The following is a 25,598-nucleotide window of genomic DNA, read 5'->3' on the forward strand; positions in this document are numbered from 1 at the left end:
CGATGAATGAGTGGATTCCTTCTGTTATTTAGGAAGAAAAAGTATGTGCACCCATCTGTACTACTGTGAAAGTAAAAAATAAAGAATATCAGATCTTCGATAATTTGTCTTCCCACATTCTTCTATTAGGCTGGTGAAATAAGGGATACATGTGTGACAGGTTGCAGCAAGCTATGTCAAGCTATGTATAGAATGGTTCCACTATTCAATGACCTCTGAAATACAGAGGGAAGAATAAAACTGACCAGAATATTAAAATACAGTACCTACAATAGAAAGGTGTATTAGAGTACTTGAAATATAGGTATTATTTGAACTAAACAAACCCACCTCAAAGCCCCCATGATTCTGCTATTATGCTACATTAGAAGAAATCCTTTTCAAAGATGAATCAGCTTATCTAAATGTACAGCATTTAAAACTACAAGGACCAGAGTATTAGCCATTCATAGAGGATACAAAAACCTAAATGTGTCCTTTCTGCCTGGCAAGCACCATATAGTTCAAGGTGGATCTGAAAACTCAGAAGGGACCTGGGCCAACATGATCTCAATTGTTATTTTCAATAATAAAGTAAGGCTAGTGCCTTAGCATGCAACACTCATGTGGTACGGGACAGGGACAAAATGCAGTGTTCTGAAACAGCTCTTATGGAAAGCATGCACTGTTTGTGACAGGTATTTGGTCTGTGGAGCTACAGTCTTGTTTATTCCTCTACATTTAAATGCCCTCTTCCAAAGCCAAAGGATAACAAGTACAAATTATATCTATAAAACAGCATCACAACTTTATTCTTAATAGCCAACTATTGAAATGCAAGCATACATTATAAATAGAAAAACAGCTGGCTTGGAGCACATTGCAAGCCACTAACACAGTTGAGGGATTTGAATGACATCATAACCCGTGAGAGCATGTTGCTGGCCAGCTGGTGTTATTTATAATATACTCATAATTGAGGGAAAAATAAAAAGGCAAAAGTTAGGTATTGCAGAAGGAACAAAGTTGAATTCTCTCTTTCCCAGTGTAATTTTAATTGTTATCAAGAGTAATTATGCAGATTACTACTAAAAAGGGAGAAAATCACTTTATAATTACAACAGCACATTTACCATAAATGTTGTGGAAGCCCCCTGAACTGGGCTACTTGTGGTACTGTGTTCATAGCACTGTAAATTCTAGGAAATAATACGTCTTCTGTGTGGTTGTTAAAAGATCACAAAGCTATTTTTCCTTATTTACAAGTAGTGCTCAACAATTCTGTTATTTTTAGTAAATTACAAACTGCTATTTTAGGGTTAATAGCCCTGAGAGTTGGAGGTTTTAATTGTTAGTCAGCATATAAGCTTGCCAAGTTCAATAATGTAAAGATGTATTAAGAAAAAAGTATATAATCGACTGCCTTTATATACTATATAAATAAAATACCTGTGCCTCTGTGCATAAAGAAAATTAGTACATGTATACAAAGGTATGCATATATAAAAACAATGCCCTTACATATATAAGCTTTTACTTATTTAAAATGCAGACACACACACACACACACGTAAATACCAATGAAAACATAGCTATCTGATACTTCACCAGAATACATTTACTTATTTTTCATGGCAGCACAAGCTTTTTTTCTGTCTGCTAACCCCTCAGTCACTAATTCACATTCTTTTAAAGGGAAAAAAATATGCTTCTGTGCTCTAGTTTTAAAATGCAAAGGTATGATGTTATTTGTCACCATGCCCAAAAAAGTCCTTACTCGGTAACTTTGCCAGAAGAGGGAGAGAGAGAGAAGGCAAATGCTCCCCCAGCTGTTTCCTGTCTACAGTGTCTGTGTAATGTAGATAAATGTGAGGATTTTCTCTAAATCCCTCTTCTGTTTGCTAAATCTCACTGTCACTGCTAAAATCAGAGCAGATAGAGCCTGCGCAATGGAATAAAGTCCTCAATATTGAAATGTGACATTGCTCTCAACATCTCACATCTCTCTGGATTTCTTTTTTCTCATCATTACTGCTAACAAATTCATTTCCAGACTTTGCACTTTTAAGAAGCAATGGAAAAAATCAACAGTCTTTCAACACAATTAGTTAAGTGCTGCTTGTGTGATTTCTTGAAGGTAAATCTTTATTACTATTTCAAATAATTTTTTAGTTTGATTTTACTGTGTATTGTCTGCTTCTGGTTTGAAGAGTATTGTGCACTTTTCAATAACATTATTTTAGAACTGAGAATTATTTATAAATTGCTGAACATGCAATTTTATGTGATCTGGAAAATGGCTGTATGTAATAGTTGCAGTTACATAGATAACTGTAAGGGTAAACTATTGCAGATACATGTCTTGATTTTCACTTCTATTGAGACAACTTTGCACTATTTCAGTTATGTCATTATTAAGAGGTCAATTACATCATTGTCTATACTGTTAATTAATGCTTCTGAAAACAAGAACTTTTAGCTGTTTTCTGCAGGTGCAGGGTTTTATAGGAAAAAGGTATTATTCACATGTTAAGTTTCTGCAGTTTTATTATACATAATGATAGATAAAATGTTCAGGCTTTCACAGGGAAACTTTTAAGGGATGTTGTCACTGCAGCAATTTTCTGGCAGCACTGTAGCATTTATTTGCTTTTTGCTTTCATAAATAAAAAGTAAATGTGAAGTTCAGTTTGTTTTCTACATTAGAAACCAGCTGCGACTCTTGCTGACCTTGCATGTTTGTATAGCTTAAGCAATTGTACATAAAGAAAATGGAAATTGCCCTACATGTTCATCTCCAAGTTTTCCCTTCCAGGGAGGGCTGTTTCAGGAAAGTTTGCATGTGAAGTTTCATGTTATGACCCTGTAATTTCTACACATTAATATAAGCTGTCTTTAAGTGAATTTGGCTTCAGTAGGTGCACTGACCTCTGTTTCTGTCAATTGGCCCTATTTCAACTTTCCATTATCAGCAAATTTATACCTTTCAAGAACTTTTTTCTTTAATATTTTGCAAGGACACTTATGCAGCTGACAGAATTCTCCTGTTTTAACTGTTTAGGGCCTAATTTTTTTTTTTTTTTCTTGAGTGTCTTATACTTAAAACACAGCTCATTCCTTAATGTGATTCAAAACACCAGGTCTGTAATTACTATGGATGAAACCATTCTCTTAATGTATAAATGGGCACCCCTTGCAATATACTTGAAAGATGGAGTTTTTTTAAGTAAGTACTGTGCAAGGCACTAAGAGACATAAAAGTAATGTGCTAGCTCCTCAGCTGGTACATCCTGCCAAGCTTCCTTGGAATCAATAGAACATATTGATTTAGGTTAGGAAGTAGCCCAGATACTTTAATCAAAGTTAGCAGTATTTAGATCTTGATCCATTCTAAAGTGTATCTATGCTCTATTTGTATAATAATAGCTAATGAATACTGTTATTACATAGTAATTACACACTTCTACTATGGTTTGGTTAACAGGTCCAACCTCTATATAGCAAAATGCAATTTTGAATATAACTCTTGGTTTTTTACCTATAGCATATACTATCCATAAAAATGTTCCCCCCCCCCTTCAGGATATTTCTAATTATTGTGGATGTTCTTATATGTTATTAAAATGACCAAGGATGTAAAAAATTCTTGTGCACAACTTGTGCCAACTGATAGTTTGTTAGCCAAAGAGGACTTATATAGGACAATTAAGAAATAAAAGAGATGTGGAGTATTCGTATATGACATTCCTCTGCGGTGCCACTCTTCTGGACTATTAAAAGTGGAATGCAGCAAAAGCTGGTTATTTTACTAAAAAAAGAGGAAATTCCAGCTGTGAAAATATAGTCAGTCATTCTATGCAACTGAAAGAAGTGCTTAACTAGGCTCATCCTGAACCTGTATTCAATTTCCAAATGTAATTAGATGCTTCTATAAACCCCACCCACATGCCAAAGCATTTTCTTTTAAGCTCTCAACTTTCTAGTCAAATCTGGGACATTGCAAGCACCCTGCCTGTTTGTAAAGAACCTGAAGCAAAATTGGATTACAACTTTGTATTTTCTGAAGAATATTTCCCTCAGACATAAATGGGAACTTTGCTTTTATCACAAACATATTGAATCGACTACTGTTATGTTTAATTAAAATGATGAAGTAAAGGTAAAGTTTTAAACTATGCTCTGGATTTAGTTTTGATGAAACAGCACTCAATTTAACAAATAATTGATTGAACCCTAGAAACATGTGAGTCTGTTTTCTTTTCCCCAAAGTTTTTACTTGCTTGAAAGTTCTTGACTGTTGTTAAATTTGGAGATAAAGTTAGAAATTCTCTGTGGTTTATACTGTGCAGTCTTCTTGGCTTCCACTAAAGGAAAAACAGTAGATAATATGTTTTGTTGTAGTTCAGTGCTGATATTTATCTGCCAGCTGAAAACTCTTGAAAAATACAGAATTGTTAAATATCTAAGATTTATGTTTATTTCTAGCCCAAATGTTATACAAGAACAAAGTGTTAAATACATAATGTTCTTGTATTTGTAATGTCTTCCAGCCTTCTGAGGCATGTGCTGAACAGCTTTCTGCTCTACCTCCTCAGAACCAGGAACCATCTTAAAGTGCAGGTGCATTACATTTATCTTAGAAATTCAAAAACATGGCAAGGGTAAAAAGACATTGATGCTGTTAAGATATAGAATCTTTACAGGAAATAATGCCTTGAGTCATTGTCATTCATTTGTAACCTGATCTTCCTCCATCTGCCATTGAAGTCATGTCCATGCATTAAACCTTGCTGGTTTGTACATGGTAAAGTTGACTAAAGACTCTTGTGAATGGGAAAATAATTATTCTTTCTTTTTATGCTATATCATGGGATTTAGATTTGCTCATTATTATCACAGTGGAAATATCAGGAAAAAGAAGTGGGATAAATTCTCTTATTTATAGATTTTCCTGTTATTCAGCTTTGACTTACGTTGAAATAGGGGACTCATCCAGCAAAGTACTAAGATCCTTTGCCAAGAAAATAAGAATTCTTAAAAATTGTTAACTAGAGAAGGCTCAATACCCCACTGGATCAGGTCGCATATGAGCAGACTACAGAAAAAACTACATCGTTTTTTCATAATATTAAATGGTCCCTTAAACCCTGAAAAAAACTTTAGGGAAGATTAATCATTTTACTCCAATTACTTTACACTAGTCTGCTAATACAGAGCACTTTTAAGTGAAGGTTAACTGTGTGTGCAAGAAAGATTTGTAACTTCTTACCCAACTGCACTACTATTGTTAACCTTGAAAGAAAATAAAATTTACACCTTTCAAAACTAGCATTTTTGGCAAGTCATCTAAATCAGTTTAGAACATGCATTAAACACATTCTTCACTCTCCTGCTACTAAATATAATTAGCTTTTCCTGGTCTTTAAAAAAAAACAATGTTCTCTTTGGCACATTAGGTATAACCTTTGGTGGATATAAACTGATCTAAAAGGAACGGTGCAAATTTACACCCATTGAGGACTGGCCTTTCTTTAATCAAAAAGCCAGGACAAAGATAGTTTGTAACCAAATGTAAATGAGGAAAACGTGTATACCTCGTACCCAAACCTAAGAGGATATAATGGAGGTCAGTGAAAGTATAGCTGCTTCCATCAAGTAAAAATACAAACATTCCAACTAGTGCTTCTCTTAATTTCCTGAATGCTTCCAAATGTTAATTTGCTAGTAACAGAAGATTGTGAGAATTGTAGAATGTAGTTCCCTACTATGGAGGATCCCACATCAACTCTTCTGTAACTTTGGCAAAGTCTACCTTGAAACTTTTGCTTTTTCCTGATATTTCCATTTTTAAGGTGGCTGGAGAACCATGGAGAACTGATTATGAACCCTTTTCATACTGGGCCAAATTTCCTTCCACCCTGTTTATAAACATTTATTCTTGCACCAGTGGTCTCTCTTTAGTTTAAGTAGCTTTTCTCTGTCATATGCCACCTCCATCTTCCAAAGTACATTGGCAAGCAGCCATCATATTCTCTCTTAGCCTATCTGGTCTGAGACAAAATAATTCAATGTTGCTTAGTCTTCCTTACTCATAATTCTGGGCTTCCCTCTGCCTGTCTGTTGCACTCTTCCATCCCCTCCTTTTGCAGGAGCAACCATAAATCATAGTTATTACAAGGTTCTCTAACTGTGTGTGAATGTGAACCAAGAATATTCACCAGAGGAAAAAGTCTGCTTACAAACTACACAGACTAGAATATGTGGACAGTTGCAAAATTATGGTGAAGCATTTCCTGATACTATGTTTATTGTCTAACAAATTACAGTACATATGCATTCTGAACTCACAAGGCTGCAGCAAGCATTCTCTTTAAGGCTCTGTTGGGAAATTCTGACACTGCTTTTGCTTCCTTGGCAGGTGAAGATGCACACTGTGTCCTACATCCATTTCTTCTACCTTGGCCTGTGTTTGCTTACCTTAACCAGTTCTGCTGCTGCTGGCCCAGAAACACTCTGTGGTGCTGAGCTAGTTGATGCTCTTCAGTTTGTGTGTGGAGACAGAGGGTTTTACTTCAGTAAGTCAACCCTTTCTTTCATTCAACAGCTCACTTTGCCATGTAATACATTGGAGTTTGCAGCTGCTCTACAAGCTTAGAAATGATCAGACCAAGCTCCAAGTTTGACTAGTATCCTCTGTCTTGGAGATGCCAAAATCTTCAGTGACCGGTTAAATCCAGGTGAAGGGAAACTCACACATGGCGAGACAATAAAAACTAACACCAGCACAGTCAATAGATAAAATTAAGTCTACAACAGTGTGGATATATTAGTACTCAAATTACTTTGTGGAGGAAGACCTACACTTTGAACAGCATGATAATTTTCCTTTGCTGTGTATTAGGTTGTACAAACTGGAGTATTTAGAAAAGTAACTCTTTTATCTTAGCATCTTGCAAGTGCTGTCAAGATTGAGAACTGCACACCTTTTAAATAACAGAAATCTATTTCTAATTTTCAGCTATTTGCCACACAAATAACATAAAATTAATGAAACTTTTAGCTAGGAATGTATTAATTCTGTATTCATTCCTTAATATGTTTATTCAGAACATGCAAAAATTTGTGCTTTTAGAGCCTCTGTAGATAGTGTTTACTCCTAATTATATTATGTGCTTGTGTGAAGTTCTTGTCTGAAGTTACTTCTCCTTCTGGGCCTCAGTTACTGATCTAAACAAGAATATAACTAAAAAAAGGAAATAATGGGGGGGGGGGGGGGGGGGGGGTAGGCTATAAAGACAAGAAATTGACTGAAGGTTTTTTGTTTGGTCTTTTTTTGAGGGGGAGGGGTTGTTTGTTTATTTCTATATTCTTTCTAAGGTCTAGCTATTTAATTTTCCTTTATTTTTAATGTAATCCTCATTTTATCCTAATTCTTCCTGCCTTCTAAAGTATTATGTTTGTTTTTCTGATCTTACCCACCCCATTCTTATAAATTTCTATTAATAGGATATTTGCTTTTGATATTTTTCTCCTTGCTTGAGATAAAAATATAAATCCAGATTCTCACACCTTTAATTTACAGAAAATACTGATTTTCTCAACATACAAGCTACAGACATTTCCACTGTCTTTTTGGCACTTTTTATTAAGGTTTACCTTTGAAACTGGCAGCCTACTTTTTATATATGCAAAGTGATTCACTAAAGAACTCTTCTGTATTTAAGAATTTAGCTATCATTCATGAGCATCTAGTTTAGGCTGTGTTTAACTTAGCATTCTGGTGTTAAACATAACATTAAAATTAGTGAAATCCCTCATAAAGAAATTTTTTATTTCCTATCAACTCTTTATGTGTTCACTTAAACACCCAAATCCCTTACATATATCAGTAGCTGAGTTACACTTAAGGGCTATTTGAGTCATACAAACACTTTCTCTGTGTGGCTGGAAGAAATGTAAAGGAAGACTTTCATCTCCCCCTCCTTTTTCTGCACCAGAAAACAATGAGACAATACACTTCATCCTTAGAACACTACAACAATTGGTTTTTACTGTGCATGTAACCAAAGGCATTTTCCCAGTCATGCCTCTCCTGGCAAAATGTTTGCTGCTTGTTCAGAAAACTATCACGCTTGCTTACAAGAGTGGTTTTTACTGCCAAGCAATCAGACTTATTGTTACGTGTACTCTTTGTGTTCCTCAAGGTAAGAGGACATGTGAAATGCTCGTAATCAGCAATAACTCCCTTTTTCAATCTATCTCAGTTATTCTAGGTTTGCATGATCTGTTTCAAATTTCTATATTCCCTAAGCCAAATCACCCTTACTTTAAAATACCAGGAGAGGTTTCTGAAGTTTTGAAGATCTTTACCCTTGAAATCTTGAGTTTTATCTGCTGTGAGCAAAGAATTTCTCTCTAGTTTACTTTATTGTTTTCTTACATTCAGAGTTTTCACATGAAATAATGTAACTGTTGACACCATAAAGGTCTACCTTGTTTTGTATAGAAGACTGTGGAAAGTTTTACTAATGAATGACCACCCTGTGTTGGGAAAGTCTGTCACTGTTGATTACTTTACTGTAATCAACAGATTACAACTGAAATATTCAACAGCAATTTTACGAAGTTGATATGTGGCCCTTGGATGTTAAGAAATGTGTGTCCTCTACATGACTATTTCTGATTCATGAGGCAGCAATTTAATCTTCTTAGCCTTCTCCCTCTTATTTGACAGTGTTAATTTAAAATACAGAACTGTAGAAAAGTAAGTCCAGTAACACTGGTAAAACAAATTGAGATCCTCATATTAAATGCATTACAGAATGTAGCATATTGTTGGAAGTTAAAAATGTTGCTCCTTTCTTGGGACTTTAAGAATCCCACATAATTTGCAGAAGTAAAAAACCACTGAAATTTTTTCTTTCATTGTGAAGAGGATGTCAGTTTAAATTGTATCTTAAGCTTTGTATTCTCATAGTCTGTTTCCTTTATACAAAATTTAATGAATAGTAACGCTTGCCTTTAACTTGCACAGGAAATAGCTTTGAGGGAAGGTTTTTCTTCCATCAGTCTGTATTTCACTAGAGACTACAAATATAAAGAATACCTTTCGGCTGAGGTGGAAATCCTGGTTCAGATTCAAGGTCAAAGCTTCTGACTATTCCTTGGGAGTTGTGGGTGGAAATGAATATAGAAATAATTGAGTTACTTTCTGTTGAAACTCTGTACTCCACAACCACAAGGCTATATATATATGGCTAGGACTGAAAGAAAAAAATTTCCTTTCTATAGTCTACTCTGCCCAAGTTCCTAGGTATAAAAGGATATTCTTTACGGCTTCTGAAGAGATGTCCCAGCTGCTTACCACACAGAAATAAAAGTATTGACTTCAAGAGGAAGTCAAATGTGGTTTCTACTGCTTGCTTTCTTCATGAGGTAGACTGGCAAGGAGCATTTCTCCAAGTTTTTTAGTGGAGAACATCGTAGAAATCCCAAAATGGAGCATCTGCTTTTTCCTTTAGTCACATGTAACCAAAGCCAACACTGGCTATTTGTTGGACAGCTTTTTCTCCCACATGATTCACCATTGAAGAACAGGGTGTTGGCATCTTTTATCCAGTAACATCTCTCTAGCAAAATTTGTGCCACTCAAGTTCCTGTGTGTTAGCTCCTCTTAGGAGAAGCCAACAGAGAGTCTGGCCAGAGTCACACAAGTGGCTCCACAACTCTTCCCAGTAATGCTTCTCTGGTCTCAAAAACTCTGGATTCAACAGTCATGGGGCATAGTGAGATGTCTGCTCTGTTCATTTGAATTTGAATGCCTAGAAAGCTCTACCATGCCACTGCTATTACAAAACAATGCTGAGGGCAGAGAATGTTAGAAAAACTGAAAGTGCAAGTTACAGGAAACTTACAAAAGCAATAGCCCAGGAGGGAGGAAGTTTTCTTTGAAATAGTCTTGTCTTATTACAGGAATTTTAGTTTGTAGATTACTCAAAAAAAACAACAAAAATAACAAACCAAACCAACCAACCAACCAAACAACCCCCCAAAAAAAGCCAAATACACATATCATCAGAAAATATAAAAAATTAGGATCAGACAGTGAACACATTTTTTGGTATTAGAACTGTCATCGAATCTCATTGTTTTATAGAGCTAAGGTATATATGAAGGATTTCATGCCTTTCAAAGCAGGAAATAAACGGCATAGTGCTAGGAAATTACTGCTTGTTTCTTCCATTTCCCTTTAATAGCTTCTTGTTTACTTCAGGAAGTCTGCTTTTAAGATGCTATTAAAGTTTCTAGGCCTGTCAAACCTATCAACTAATTGCAAGAGATGGCATGGCACTCGGTTCTTTAACTACTCCATACCTGTAGGAGCTATGAGTCATTAGCTCTCTGGGTCCCTGATTCAAAGGATTGTTAACATTACAAGCCCAGGAGAGGCAAGCTGAAAAACTGCCATGGACACACACAGCCTGTGGTGTCAGTGACAGTCTTACAAATCTCTGCAAACAAATGCTGGTCATCTTGGCTATGTTCACATAGCAAGATCTGACAGTGTTTTTAAGTTCCTTGGTCTGGCTACATGCCCCATTCATGTCCAAATCCTGTATCCACTGAAGATTTGAGTGTATTCCTTTACCCCCAGATTCTTCTTACAAGAAAGCTAACCTAGAAATGAGCTAAAATGTGCTTTAGCCAAGTCTGCAGGGTCAGTGCTCAGGGAACCAGAACTATAGGCACAATTATTGATATACCTCTGTAAGAAAAAGAACAGCGCTGCCTTCTGGAATGGTATCACCGTATAGTTAAATAAATGATACCTAAGTTTGGTGTGTGCTTTTTTGCCACTGGTGGTAATCATTGAGGAAGTTCTTAAAATAAGCCAGTCTTTCAAAGAATTTTGTCCTTTTTTACCTCATTAAGTAAGGCTAGGGAATTTTCATAAAGACTAACCTTAGTTTAGTGAATTTAATCTTCTTAAGTTAGCTCTGTAATAACAGAGGGAGATATTCTGCCTTCTTTCTGTATGGGTCACACTGGGTCTGGGAGGATTTAGCCTCTAAAACACACTAAATTTAGACTGCAAACAGGACTCCTCTACAGCTAGTTCTCAGGTCACCAAGGATTTAATAATTTTTCAACCTGTTCATTACAAGCGACTGTAGTAGTAATGGTAATTTTAATGAGGTGATTGGAAGTAAACCATTGATCAGAATTTCAGCAAGAAACATCTCTGCAAAAAGTGGCTACTACCAAAACCAAATAAGTACAGTTTCTGCATAAGTTTAATTTAAATGTGTCCCTATTAGCTGTTAGATGTTAGAGATGAAAATGCTCTGTAATGGTGTTTGCCTTTATTTATGCACTAGACCAAATTTCAAATTTGGTCTCAAATAGCAGAAAGCTGTTATTTGACATTTGATTCCTTAACTGCTATATGTGTATTTAATACATTGTTTAGTCTCATATTGGATAAAGTCACTCAGAGAAGCACTTGGCAAGATCAGCATTAATTCTTGGCATAGCTGCCCCTCTTACTTTTCCACTGAATCTTAAATACCAAGAAAAACCCTGACTTCAATTCTGGCATAGACTTTATGCAACTGGCCAAAACCTTTGCATATGGACCTCTTCATTTCTTCTGGTATTAATAATGCATTTGATCAACAGCTGCAAGAGTTGTAAAGCAAATTACTCAGTTTAGCAGAATCCACAGTCTCTTAATTAAAAACTTTTGCCTTAACTACTTAAGCATCTAGGGCAATCTATACAAAGTGCTCATTCAAAGAAGGAAGTTCATACAGCCATTTCTCTAGAGATTATTCAGCACTTTAGCTCTTATGCATGTTTCAAACCCTCTCACATCACTGAAAATCAGAAACTTGAAGCCATTTCCATTTCAGAACTCTGCTAAAAAAAAAAAAAAGGATAGATCTGAACTTGTTTATTAAACCATACTCAAATGTCAATATTTCCCTCTGATACAAGCTTACTTGTTAAAATATATGACAATGAATGAAAGGGGTAACCAACAGTTAAGTAATTTCTCAGTCTAGAAATCAAGACAAAAGTAATACCACAAATGTATACTTATTGAAGAATTTATGCTAAATTTATCTCTGGTAATAACCACAGGAACTTCCATGTCAGAACAAAGAAAAAGCCATTTCTTCATACTTTCTTTGTGGTGCATTTAATGCAAAATCACTATGCAAGACATACCCAAGTACTGTGTCTAATAGTTCAGTAATGACAGGCATATTTCATGTTTGCATCAGTGAATGAGGTTGTGAGAACAAGAATTTTAACAAACCCATAGCCTTTGGAGAGGCATACTGTATACTGACCAGATAGTCACTCCAAATTCTAGAAAATTTTTTATTGTCACTGTAAATAAAAGTTTTAAAATTGAATCGTGTTAAATACTAAATGCCGATTTCAACCAAGAGGCTGTACCTTAGGCACTGTTTAACACATAACTTTCAGAATAATGGGATAAATTGCTTTTCTTACTTTATTAAAGCAAGTAAAGTCAAAGTTCTTTTCAGACTTCTTTAAGTATTAGACAAATTACAGAGGTGTGCTTCTCTTGTCAGTTTTATCTAGGAAACTTTTAGGTTAAATTCCTGATTGCCTTTCCAATGTCAATTCCTCGTACATTGGTTTGGAAAGCAAGTCTGAAATACTTGCTGTATTTTCAGTTTGAATCCCATGTGCAGTCAAGTTTAATGTTTTCAGTGTTCTTAATCTTACAAGAAAGAGTGGAAGTTGTTTACCTAATGTTAAACTGTTTGCTAGTGAAAACTGGAGTAGCTTCCTTTTATCAAAGAAACAATTTAGGGCTCACGGTTTGTTTGGGTTTTTTGTTTTTTTTTTGCTAAGTCTACAGTATATTCATATATTTATCTCACTTTAGAAATTCAACTGTGATCGCAGTTTTCCCATCTATGTAATATGACTGTTCTAGAGTAAGAGAATGTCTTCAGAGATCAAACCCTTCTGGTTCCCTATGTGTTCATAACAGAGTGTAAGAAGGAATAGAGTGTCTTGTTGAAACACTTCCATTAGGAAATTATGGCTTACACTCAAACCTGAAATTGTATGATTATTTTTGAAACAGAACTATTTGTTTATAGTGTTTTTGTCTTTGTGTGCTGGGCAGAAATTTCCACAAGGCTGAGTACGCAGAAATAAGAAGGGGTTTTCTCAGACCACCTCAGTGAACAAGCTGTTTTCTTTCTGAAAATAAATATTCTAGCAATACTTATTAAGTATTTCTATCTCCAAACAAGAAAACACTGAGGTAACACCCCCAGCTCCTATAAACAGCAACTTCTAAGGAAAGTAAACACTACTGAAAATTGTTCTGACTTCAAAGGAATATTAATTAACAGCCATATCTTACTAAGGCAACGGATAAAAGCTTAAATTATGCACACACACTCTGCATTTCACAAGTTCTAAAGAATATTTGCAAATGTTTTGCTTATGCAAAGCTAGAGAAAGTGTAAGTGTTGTGGAGAAAATGGTAGAGAACATGTTATGATTGAGGATTTGAAAAGATCAGTACATTCCTAATTAGTACAACACAGCCATCAAAAGTATGTATAACAAATTCAATTTACAATAGAGGGATTTATTGAATTTATAGTGCAAGAAGGTGGCTAATCTATTCTCCCAAGCAACAAGTGATAGAACAAGAGGTAACAGCGTCAAGCTGCGTCAGGGAAGGTTTAGACTGGATATTAGGAAAAATTTCTTCACCGAGAGGGTGTTCAGGCATTGGAACAGGCTGCTGAGGGCAGTGGTGGAATCACCGTTCCTGGAAGTACTCAAAAACCATGTAGACAAGGCCCTTAATGACATGGTTTAGTGGTGGGCTTGGCAGTGCTGGGGGAATGGTTGAGCTTGATGATCTTAAAGGTCTTTTCCAACCTAGTTGATTCAGGGATTCTGTAATATTATTTTTTTTTCTTCAGACTTACATTAACAGTACTGAATGTTTCTTTTAGTTGAGCCCCATCAAAATGACTGGATAGAGCTTTTACTGTTATACTGAAATTTTTACAACTTCTTTTTGTAAGTCTTAATTGGTTACTTTAGGTTACATGGAAGCTAGTAAGGACATCTATTTTAGGTTAACACAGCAGGTTTAAACTGAATACGTTTCGTACCTTGAAGCTTCCATAGACAAATAAGATGTAATAATTTGTTTCTACATCCCCTGAATTCCTGAATTACTAGTCAACAGGTCTTCCATGAAAAAACTTAGTTTTTCCTACGTATTTCAAGTTTTATGTTTCTTTCCATTAAAGTTTCCAGCCTTTCACAGACATATTTAGTTTGGCAGGAAGAATCTGGTGACTCATAGACTGAAGAGATTTGAGAGCAAGCTACTGAAAATGTATCTAATTTCTTCTTGTGTAATTTGGGAGCAAGCTGCTGATAGTATGTCTAATTTTTCTAGTTTAATCAGATGTATTATTGGCAAATACATGTCCTGAATAAAAGCCATGTTTATTCCTGAAATATATAGCTAAGATTAAATGCAAAACCATACATATTTGCCTTAGGACACTTCTGTTTTTCTAATTGTTTCAGGTATTTTACTCTAAAACAGTAGGCGTTGAATAAAAACAGAGGTACGACTGTAATAATTTGCATTATGACCCTACTTATATTTTGGAATTCAGTAATATCAAAGTATTTCTTACTGATGTTTTTGGGTTTTTTTTCAAGGGAGGATAGAGGAATAGAGGTGTGAAAAGAATAGGTGATGTTGTTATCCCTTCACAAGTCATATAGAGAAGGATAGATGCATTAAAAAGCTCTAATTTATGTTTTATATTGTTAACTGTAAGGTTCTTTTCACCTCTTTTCAGACAGAAGTCTTTTAAATTCATTTTTTTCTAAACAGTCTGCGACAAACGTCATTTTCAGTTACCCACATATGATCTAATATACACAAGGAGATTCTGGTTCAGAGTAATTCCTTTTACTTTGGTGCATTTAAATGAGGTATCTGAATTAAGAGCCTACTCAAGCTTATTACAGTGAGTGAGAGGAGCAAGAAACTTTCACAGCTCTCATTAAGTACTAAATATCTAGTAGGATATTCTCCTCCACTAAACTAAGAAAGGAAGCTACAGTAATTGTACTCGTAAGTTAGTTAAGTCAATTGAGTAAAGGACACTTCATTAAGAGCCTAAATTTTGATGGGATGAATCTATTTAAAACCATACAGTGAACTTCAGGGTGGAGATAAGCATGCGCTCATGCAGAGTACATTTCAGATCAAAGCAAATCCAAGCTTCTTTTAGCTCCCACGGTATGATACAGTTAAGCAAAGACACAGAGCATGCCTTATGTCGTAAAACCAGTTAGAGCTGCTCCTTTGGCCTTTACAAACTCCCAGGCCTTAGTCTGATCAAGTGTGAATCCTGTTGGAGAAAGCACTTAGTAAAAGTAGGAGGAAACATTTATCTGTCTTTTCTTTTTTTTTTTTTGATACAATAGATAGGTAGAATATACTCTTACATGCCACAATAAGTAACACTCCTTCATGTTTTATTACTGTCTAATTAGACAAGGTAACCTTATCCATGAGCAAATAACAAAACATTTTTTCACACTGCTGTTCACATGGACTCATTTCTATTCCTATGGATATATGTGGTCCAGCAGGGGTCTTTTTAAGAAATTGAGACAACAATAATATTTAAAACCTAGAGTGACCTCTAAATATCATAAGTCATTAAAGAAGCATTTTCTCTGTTAGAGTACTGTGCATGAAGCACCATCATGGAGAAAGAACACAGAATGATGCTCAAGTACAGTTAAAGACTCATTGATATAAATGACATACAGTTTTGAGATACTCCGGTAATTTGAAGATTTAGAAAATAGCTGATGATCTAACAAGCTCATCTATAAAAGCAGTAATACGACAGAACTAAGACAAAACCTGCTTGAACTGTTATCCATTCAACAAGTAGAATCAGGAGAACAAAGTCGACCCTTCATCCAAGGCAATATAGAAACAGTACAGAGCCATTTCAAAGATAACCACACTCCACAATCTTCTCTAAAGTGACCCCTTTGCAGGGAACAGCAGTGCAGTAGTTAAAATTTCCAAACCAGCTATGGAGGGTAGGAACTGTACTTTTGGTTGTTCAGATCTTGATAAACCTTTTTCAGTAAGTATTGCTTTGAAGCAGAGTACAGCACAAAAAAACCAGAAAGGATTATTTTTATTCTCTATGAAAAAAAACATATATTCAATTTAGTTTATTTCAGGCTACCCTTAATATTGCGCATTGTACCATTCCCAGTTGCTCTGGCTTGAGGGTAATAGGGTAGAAATGAAGGTAATATTGCCACAACATTCTCTCAATTCACAGTTATTTATTGACTTCTGCATTTAAAAGTCAGGAAGGGTGATCCTGTATGAGATACATGCTTGATTTTCATGCACTTGCAGAGTTCCACCTCTATTTCAAGAATTAGATACAGTAGATAAAATATAACTATCCCAAGATACAATAATTTAAAGAAGTGGAACAGTCAAGATAATATGGCCATTGAAAAAAAATAGGAAGATATCGTTTGTAGAATTTAACACTCAGCTTTCTTTCTGCAAACAGTGGAATGAAATTCTGCGACTGTATCTCTAATAGTGTTAAACCAACTACCATAATTTTTGCTACATAGTCATCTTACATTAGTTTTTGAAAGCAGTAGGATTTGGTGCAATAAAAGACAATTATTTCCTGTTATCACTAAGATGAAGACTAACAAAATGAGCAGAATTCATAAGTGGTGATATTTTTATTGTCCACTGCTCTTTTTAAATAGAAATTTATACCCTGATATGAAACAGGTGAAGATCAGATCTGCGAAAAAGAGCAATTTTTTTTTTTATAAATCAGGCTTGAACCCCCCCCATCAAGAATCAAATAACCTGCAACAGATTTTGAATGCAAAACAATTATCTTCGAATAATGAAATAGGAGGGAGTGCTTTTGCTGGCTTCTTTTTTTTTTTTTTATTTTTAGGATGTCATACAATAAAAAAGTGTGTATCTACATTTGCATATGGCAGAGAAAAGAGACATTGTCTAGGAAAAACTGATATGTAGTATAAAAAAAAGGGGAAAAGATGATAGCAAAGAAGGGGTCATTAGTGACATTAATAATTCAGGCTAGCCCTATCCAGGAGTTTCTTCACTTCATAATCTACAATCAAGAGTCCAGGGTTACTCACTCACAGTTATCTGTTAACTTCAATTGGCTTAGGCTCAGTGCACTGAGGATAGTGTGAGTTAATTTGAGGAATTCTCTATGCTTACTAAAGAAAACATTGATCATTGATTTTCCTAGGTCTTTTGGCCATAAGTGTCATTGCACCACAAATATTTTCCCTTGACTGGATTCCCACTGGTTTCTAACTAGTCATCTGTTTTTCCTAAGAACTACCAGCTGAACTTCTGATATTTTTCCTTCTGTATTATAAATACAGCAAATAGAAGCTCTTTTGAGCAATCAATAGATACTACTTACGTCTGATTTGAAAAGAGTACATGCACACCAAAAAACTTAATTTTTAACATTCATTTAAACCAGCCTGAAAGGTTTGTAATATAATTTTTAAGTTTATCTACCATTCATGGTACAAACTATTAAAAATTAATAATTCTTCATATTTTAGTGTTTGCTGAAGCGTCTAAATTGGTCTTGATTTTGTGGCAGGTAGATGGCTACATCTGAAAGACTGAACACTGAAAGTTTAGAAGTGTTAATCTATTATCAAAATGTAGAACAAGTATGAGAAGTCAGTGAGACCTTGGAGGCTTGTAAAGGCATATGAGGCAGATTTTCAACAATTTTTAGGCACTGAAGAGGCAGATGGGCACTCGAGAGATTTTTCAAAAACTATCATGTATCTAATTTCCACTGAAATCAATGAAAGGTAATCCTAGGCAGAGGCCTGTCCAAGTCCGTGTTTTTAGTTGCTTCAGTATCTTTGGAAATATGAGTCAGGGTCCTTAGCTACTTGTCTAAATTTTGCTTATGGACCTTATTGACTGCTTGTGAAAAAGCTATAACTATTAAAAGCTCTTTAAAATAAGAATTGGCATAATGACTTGACTTCCTCTCTGACGTTAAACATACTAATACGCTTAGTATGAAATCTTCTTATTTCTAGCATAAATATGTGAGGCATCAGATGAAAGCTAATAAGTTCCCAAGTGAGCTAAAAATAATGAAGGCTGAATTTGAAAAAAAATTATAGGAGACATCCTGAAACAGACAGTGGTTAGTAAGTACTGTGAGTGTTACCCTTTTACTAACCTGATTTGCAAGATGCCAGTGTCTAAATGTGGATCCCAAAGAATACAAAATAAAAATTGAACATGAGAAAAATTATAACCATTGAAGGAAGTTGGAGACAATGAATATCTTATTGGGTTTTTTGTTTTCTAACGAGAAAAATATAATTAAAAATTCCACAAACTTCTTTAGGGTGTCTTATTTTGGAGTTTCATGTACTTGTGACTTAGACCTACTCTCCACTTCAGTGAGGCCATCTGCCAGCATTTGAATTTACTGCAATAATTCCAAATAAATACATTATAATATAAAATGTAGGTCTGCAGATTTTATTAAAAAGTATTAGTTTGTGTAACAAAAAATAATGTAGGGATCTATGAATTACGGGCATTTTAAAAACATGTACTGCAACTCAAACAGAAAAGCTTAATGAAACAACTAGTGACTGAAGCTGTGATCTTAAGGATCAGGGAATATTAGCCTTAATTTTGGTCACAGGCTAATCAGTTTCACATCATGATACTGTCCATCACTAAATGACTACAGTCTTTAACACGAAAATTGTATCCATGGTTATGCAGGATGAATACTCCTTCTGAGAAGGAAAAAAGCATTCTAATATTTATTTTGTCTTCACTATGTAATGGATGGTCTCATGCCCTATTGATTTCTAAGATTCAAACATTGCAGACAATAAGAATTAATATTTTATTTGTAAACTCTCCTAGAGTGTTCATCGTAAAACTATTTGATACCAACACTAAAACAAATACATTATACCCTACAATTTTGCAAGAATTCACCTGTTTCCCTGAGTGTTTGTAAGGTTTTATTGCCTTAGTAGTTGCATGTCCAACTGGAGATGGCCAGGATTTTTTTGCACAGAAATTTTAACATTTCTGCTAGTACTTTCTATGTTCAACACAGAATACAAATGGCAGTTAATTTAACCTAGAAATACAGTGAAGTAGTAACTTCTCTTTACACAGGGGAAACTGAAGCAAAAAGGCATAAGTAGATTTTAAACCAAGGAGCTGTAAGTGTGCTGCTTCCTCAAAAGCAGCTTCAGCATAAACCCTATCCTACCTGAGCTAACAAAGCACTTTTGCCAGGAGAGCTGGAAACAAAAGCCATGCAATCTTCCTCTTTTTGTTTAAATCTAAGCACCTTTCCAAAAAATCATTAGCCTCTGTTTTCATTGCAGTGACAGAAATTACCTCATCCTTGTGAGCTGCAGAAATTCTAGAGCAGGTGCTGCGCAGGGCAGCAGCAAAGCGCTGACCAGGAATTGGTCTTGTTGCCAAGCGGCTGGTAATAAATAGTATTCAGTGCCTAATCATTTAGAATTTTGAGTGATTGAAATCTCTTTATCAGGAGACCTGATTTTAGATTAAAAAGTTAAAAACAATTAAGAAAAACATAAACCATTTCTTTTCCTTTTCAGCTAATGAAGGAGCTCATGAAAGGTGGTACGGAAAAAACCTGTATCTGTTCACAAGCTCATGAAGTACTGTGGTTATGTAGATACTTCTCAGAGATCCATGCTAAACCTGCAGCTGGAAAAAGTAAACTCCTATCTTTGGCAATGACAACATAAATTAGGCTTATCAATTCATGGGTAGTCAGTTGAAACTACCAACTAGACAAGAATTCATTCAAGTAATTTATGATGTGAGTGTTAGCAGAGATGACCAGTGCATTTCTCAACAGTCACTATAAAAACATAATGTTTTTTCACATACTAAGCTTTGTTGGCAATGAACAATAATCTACAAAATAAAAAAAAACACTTCATATTTCAGTTCGCTTTTATTCCTGCTTTCCCCACTGTGCATCACCATACTGTACCCAACACTTACTTAGAAAACTGTTCTGAATGACCTTAACAGGTAAATTAAGATTCTGTTGATTGAGTCCATCCTAACTGTCCTTCATTTGACTCTTTTCAGACAAAGAAATTGATAGACTATCATTGTTGCCATATTACCAGTATAGATTGATAATATTTTGGTAAATTTTTCATTTTGCTGTTTCCCTGTAGTCTCAGGAGACAGAGAGACGTCTTGGAAAACTAAGACCTCATTACCTAATTTGTATCATCAGCAGATTGTTTTCTTATTGAAACAACTATAATCACAGAAAGCTTGTGGCTGAAGTAGGCAGTTGAAATCTGAAAGTTCCATTGTTTCTTGAGTCAGTACAGAAAATCCACTTTTTCTTTGAATCACGTCTACCTCTTCAGTTTCCATTACATCCTTATGCCATGTTGAAAGCAGAGTCATAATGTTTTTTTTAAAGTACTATTTTGAATTCTTTTTAGACACATTTGAACTATAGTAATTTAGCTGATGGCTGCTTGGTTTCAGTGCAGCTAGTGAGAAAGCAAGCAATCCAATGACCCTAAGTTCACTGAGATTGCTGGAAAATAAAAACAAGAGTTTGGAAGTCCAGTGCTTCCACACATAAAGAAATATATTGAATACTTCAAAAGATATAAAATTCTTAGAACTGCTGGCCATGCTTCTGTGTGTGAACTTTCCTGTCCAAGTGGCATTGCTAAATACCATGGCACCAATCAGAGGGCTGACATCATGTTGTTGTGTAACTCATAACCATAGCAATGTCACTTTTAAAAGTGCATAATATGTGCATTCAGCAGCTTAAAATCTCAACTGTTAAATAAATCGAGATTAAAAGATCTCAAGATATTAAATCAAGTAGAATTCAGGAGATTTATTTTGAAGTATGATCCCTTTATGTTGATGGGTTTTGTTTTGTTTTGTTTTATAAGGGGAAAAGAAAATCTAGAACTTGTTAAGCAAGTGTTAACACTGGAAGCTTGGATTCAGAAAAGAGACACAATAAGAACAAGTTTCATCATCAGCATAACTCATAGTGGTATAGTCTGTTAAAACAGCTAGTCCTGATCACCTTAATAGAAGACAATAAACTTGAGCTTCTACATTAAAACATATGCAGTCAATAAATAAACATATGCAGTCAATAAATAAAAGCATGGTACTCCCAAATTGGTGAGTAAATGGTCTATTTATCAGTCCAAGTTAACTTAGTCCTTATTAGGCCTGACAACTATAAGCAATGGAGAACAGCATGTAGCAGAAACTGGGAATGTAATCCTGCTCTCCTTTTCTTCAAGTATAAGCACTCTTCCAAATAATCATTAGCCTACTCTCACTGGAGAGACAGAAATTGCTTCATTCCTGAGAGCTGCAGAAATTCCAGTGCAGCCGCTGTGCAAGGCAGCAGCAAAGTACTGACCAGGAATACTTTTTGTTGCCAAGTGTCTGGTGATAAACAAAATTCAGTATTGCCAGGTACTGCTAAAGGAAATGAAACATACCCTTAGTCTCAAGTGACATGCAGTAGGGAGTATCTGTTCTTATCTGTTAGCTGTCCTTTTACAATACCACTATGTTGGAGCTGTAGACCAGAAACACTATGTTGGACTGATTTTCCTTTTATGTGATCACAGTCATTAGCAGTGGTGTAATGCAGCCTTTGCCCTCTCAATAATCTACTGAGGAGACCACTAACACATAATGACACATAAAAATATGAAATAAGGGCTTTCTATAGGATCCATTTTATTCAATGAGGTTTGAGGCTATGCTTTCACAAGATATGGGATGATATATCCCATACAACACCATAATCTGGGTTACACTGAATTACAGCTTCTTTGGCAAAGATAAAAGGACCTGAATTTCTCTGGTAATAAATAACAAGACCACCAGTCCATCTTTCAACACTTCACAATTTTAACTGCCACTTAAAGTGCACAAGAATTCAGGACACAGATTACTTCCACTATCAAACCCATAGTAACTTGATTTCTCGATATGATGCATAAGATGATCACGTTCCCAAACAATTTCTCATATGTACAGAAAATACATAAAAAATTTTGCACTCATTAAAAAAAAAAAAAAAAAGGTGAATGCATTAGTGAAATGTATTAGTCCAGCAGTGCACAATTATGGCCAACACACTCCCTTTCTATGCAATTGACAAATCCAGAAATAAGACTTCCTAATAGGAGAAGCCTAATTGGTGTAAACTCTCTCTCACCTTTCATATTTCAGAGGACAGATCAAGTACTTCTATAGATAGGCAATGGATAAAGAATAAAGCAGCTGGGAGGGCTATGACTATTTCTAGCTTTGGGACTAACCAGTTTACATAACCTTGAACAAACCAATTTTATCTGTATTTGTCTTACTTTCACCATGTGTGAAAATGAGGCAATGATATTTATTCACCACTTAAATGCTTTTGAAATCCCCTGATTCAGGTAACCTTTCAGGTCCACAGAAATATTATTTTTCAGAAGCTCATATGTAACTCATATATAACGCAACCACTAGAAGGGTTAAAGTTTCAAGCAAAACGCCACATTGCAGTAAGGATGATAAATTATAGGTAATAGTCTATCTGACTTAGGAAGACAGTTCAGTAAATACAATAAAAATAGATATATTTACATAAGGGATAAAAACTGGCTACTACTTTAAAACTAGAAGTTAATGCATGCCATATTACTGCAGAGAATCCCTCAAACCATTTTTAAACAGTACTATAAGTTACATAAAACTTAACGGCAAGTTAAGTAGATCACCCCAGCAGGCCCTCTGCTTACTGCAAGTATATGGCACAGAGTTCATAGGTTACTTGAGACTCATTCTCCCAGCCAAACGAGTCAAACAATAACACTTCTAGGCGCTGAAACACTTTTCCTTGGATTTCAGCAGAAGCAGATGTGGGACTGACTACACACTGAACAAAAAGGATATTTTGAAAAGGAATGGCAGCAAAAACATAGGCTCAGCTTTCAGTTTATTTGTAATCATCCTTGCTTTTCACCTTGACACTAGCTTTCTAATATTACCCTCTTCATCTGAAGATGGGTGCAAAGCTTCAGCAAATTGGAAGCTCATTTCTTCATGTGTGCTTCAGATTCCTCTGCTAAACACTGCAGTGTTTCAATCTTCATTTTACTTTGGGATGTAAGTTCTGAGTCATCATCATTTAATTTTCTCCAGCCTCCAGCTCGTGTTTTCTGTTTTTCTTCCTGGATGTGTCATAACAACTGAATTGTACCACCCCAGTAAAATGGTGAAGCCTAGCAGACATCTGCCAGCAGCAAAATACTGTGCTCTCACTCTAATTCCCCACACATTCCACTTTTCGCACCACTTTCCTTGCATCCTCTCAATAAAGTGGTAGAGTCTAGTAAGCAATTTCTTTTCATTCTCCACAACATTCTGCCAATGCTAACACAGAGATGAGGCAATAAATCAAAAAGTCGCCTCAGAGAAGAGTGCACTTGCCTTGCATGCTGTTTTCCTAACCCTGTTCCTATCAATATTCCCATGAGGTTAATTTCCTGAAGTCAATGACTTCCCTGCAGGTAGGATATCTGTCGGTTCTGGGTCAATACTGTGTTAATGAACTGTGAACATATTATTTTTCAGAATTGCTAAGTAACTTTGATTTGGGAAAAAAAAACACTGAGAAAAGTTTTGCTCTTTCAAGTTTAATAGAAACTCTGTTCAAAAGTTTCCACTATTCTTAAGGCAGGAACAATAGGGAAAAAAACCCAACAAAACCCCTTAGTCTGAGCTTTGAGATATCCATCATTAATTTAAAAGAATCAATATTCTAGTATATTTCTTTTAAAAACAATCATTATACATCAGAATTACATGCAAAAGAAAAAAAAAAGAACACGAGAATTAGCAGTAAGAGAAAGGCATTGCAAACAAGGCAGAAAAATTTCATTTGTAAAGGCGTAAAAGTGATGAGTCAGAAGAAAACATGATTTAAGACAGAGAGGCTTTTAAAAGTTGCTAATAAAGCTCTGTATTTGGCAGCTACCTTACCTGAACTAGGACTTTGATTCCTTTGAGGGTGAATCATGTTTGAACCAGGTTTCAAGGACAGTTCTCCTCTCACAAACGCTCTGCACATGCAACTTTGTCCAATTTTTCCTACCAGATCTGGGTTGGTCAGTGACTGCACTGTGTACTAGCAATTGCATGTCAGGGAATAGCTATATAAGTATCAATCTTGCAGTCCTGGTTAGTGCAGACTGTGAAGGAAACTGTGAAAGATGTCTATAGAAATACTCACATCAGATCACCTAACCACAAAGTAGATGTGTCTCATTTACCTTCAATCTCAGTTGAGTCCAAGAAAAAATATTAAGAGAACGCTCATTTCAATGCTCAGATGGGAAAATGTCGGTATCAGACAGCAGGTTCAGCTGTGGTAGCAGTAACAAATGATAGCAGCCATTCTAAAGAGGAGAGTTGCCAGATGACAACTCCTTGACCTTATAATGAGGGGTGTATAAAAAAAACCCAGTTGTTGCAGCCCAGCTCTTCAAAGAACCAAACTGGTAAACACTTCTGCTGGACTAATAGCTATACCTACCTTTACTGAGAAGTACCTCAGAACCTTGGAAATTTGCAATTTTAGGTGAATTTCCATATGCAGGACACAAGTGCACATATCCGAACCAAAGAAAATTCTTTTTTGCCTTCTCCCTGAATTCCACCTTCACATTGCAGAAGCACAAGGGTTATTCAATAAAACAGCCATACACTTCAAAGAAGAGGGGGTTATGTTTTAATAGGGGCAAACCATGTGGCTTCTAATCTTACTGTTGGAAATGACTCAATGGTTTTAGCTGCAACTTTCTCTGTCCCATTCCTTCACTAGAAGAAAAAAAAAACCTTAAAAATGTACCAAAGACACACAATGCACGAAACTTAAAACCCAGACAGTTAAGATTTGGTTAAGCTATAACATTGAGGCAGAGATTAATATCAGAAAGTGTCAGGTAAAGTATAGTTTAGGTGTAGTTATTTGCTCCAACTGTTAGTGTCAATGGCAATATTATGGCGCCAAACAATCATAATTTATATGTTTGATTACCAAACATTGTGTTCTGCTGCCCAGTTAATGAAAATGTTACGGGATATTTAGTTTTCTTATGCAGAAGTATTTAATTTTCAGACACTTTGTGCAATAAGGCAGGATGAATTATTCTTTAGGGATTGGGCTGCCCCTCAAAGATTCCAGCTTGAGCTATACCAGATGCCATATAGCCCATCCAGAAGAGCTAACTCTTAATCTTTCTTCTTCTACATCCAGTAAATACAACTTTATATTATTGCACCAGAGTACTGAGACAATAACAAATGAATGGTCCATGAAGAACTCTGGAGAGGTTTCAGCAATTTCTATAAGGAAATGAGT

The 25,598-nt window shown here is 35.5% G+C and overlaps 1 protein-coding gene across 1 annotated transcript in view; it reads left to right on the forward strand.

Moving 5' to 3' along the window:
• The first annotated feature begins 1,796 nt into the window (after positions 1 to 1,796).
• Positions 1,797 to 25,598, forward strand: part of IGF1 (insulin like growth factor 1) — a 48,289-nt gene continuing 24,487 nt past the window's right edge. The window contains exons 1-2 of the mRNA XM_057420488.1: positions 1,797 to 2,116; positions 6,398 to 6,554. Of these exons, the coding sequence (XP_057276471.1) occupies positions 2,054 to 2,116; positions 6,398 to 6,554 (220 nt within the window). The 5' untranslated portion in view covers positions 1,797 to 2,053. The remainder of the gene's footprint in view (positions 2,117 to 6,397; positions 6,555 to 25,598) is intronic.

This window comes from Pezoporus wallicus, unplaced genomic scaffold (assembly GCF_028554395.1).
Source record: "Pezoporus wallicus isolate ANWC-B61680 ecotype Strahan unplaced genomic scaffold, APGP_CSIRO_Pwel_v1 contig_2871, whole genome shotgun sequence".
NCBI lineage: Eukaryota > Metazoa > Chordata > Aves > Psittaciformes > Psittacidae > Pezoporus > Pezoporus wallicus.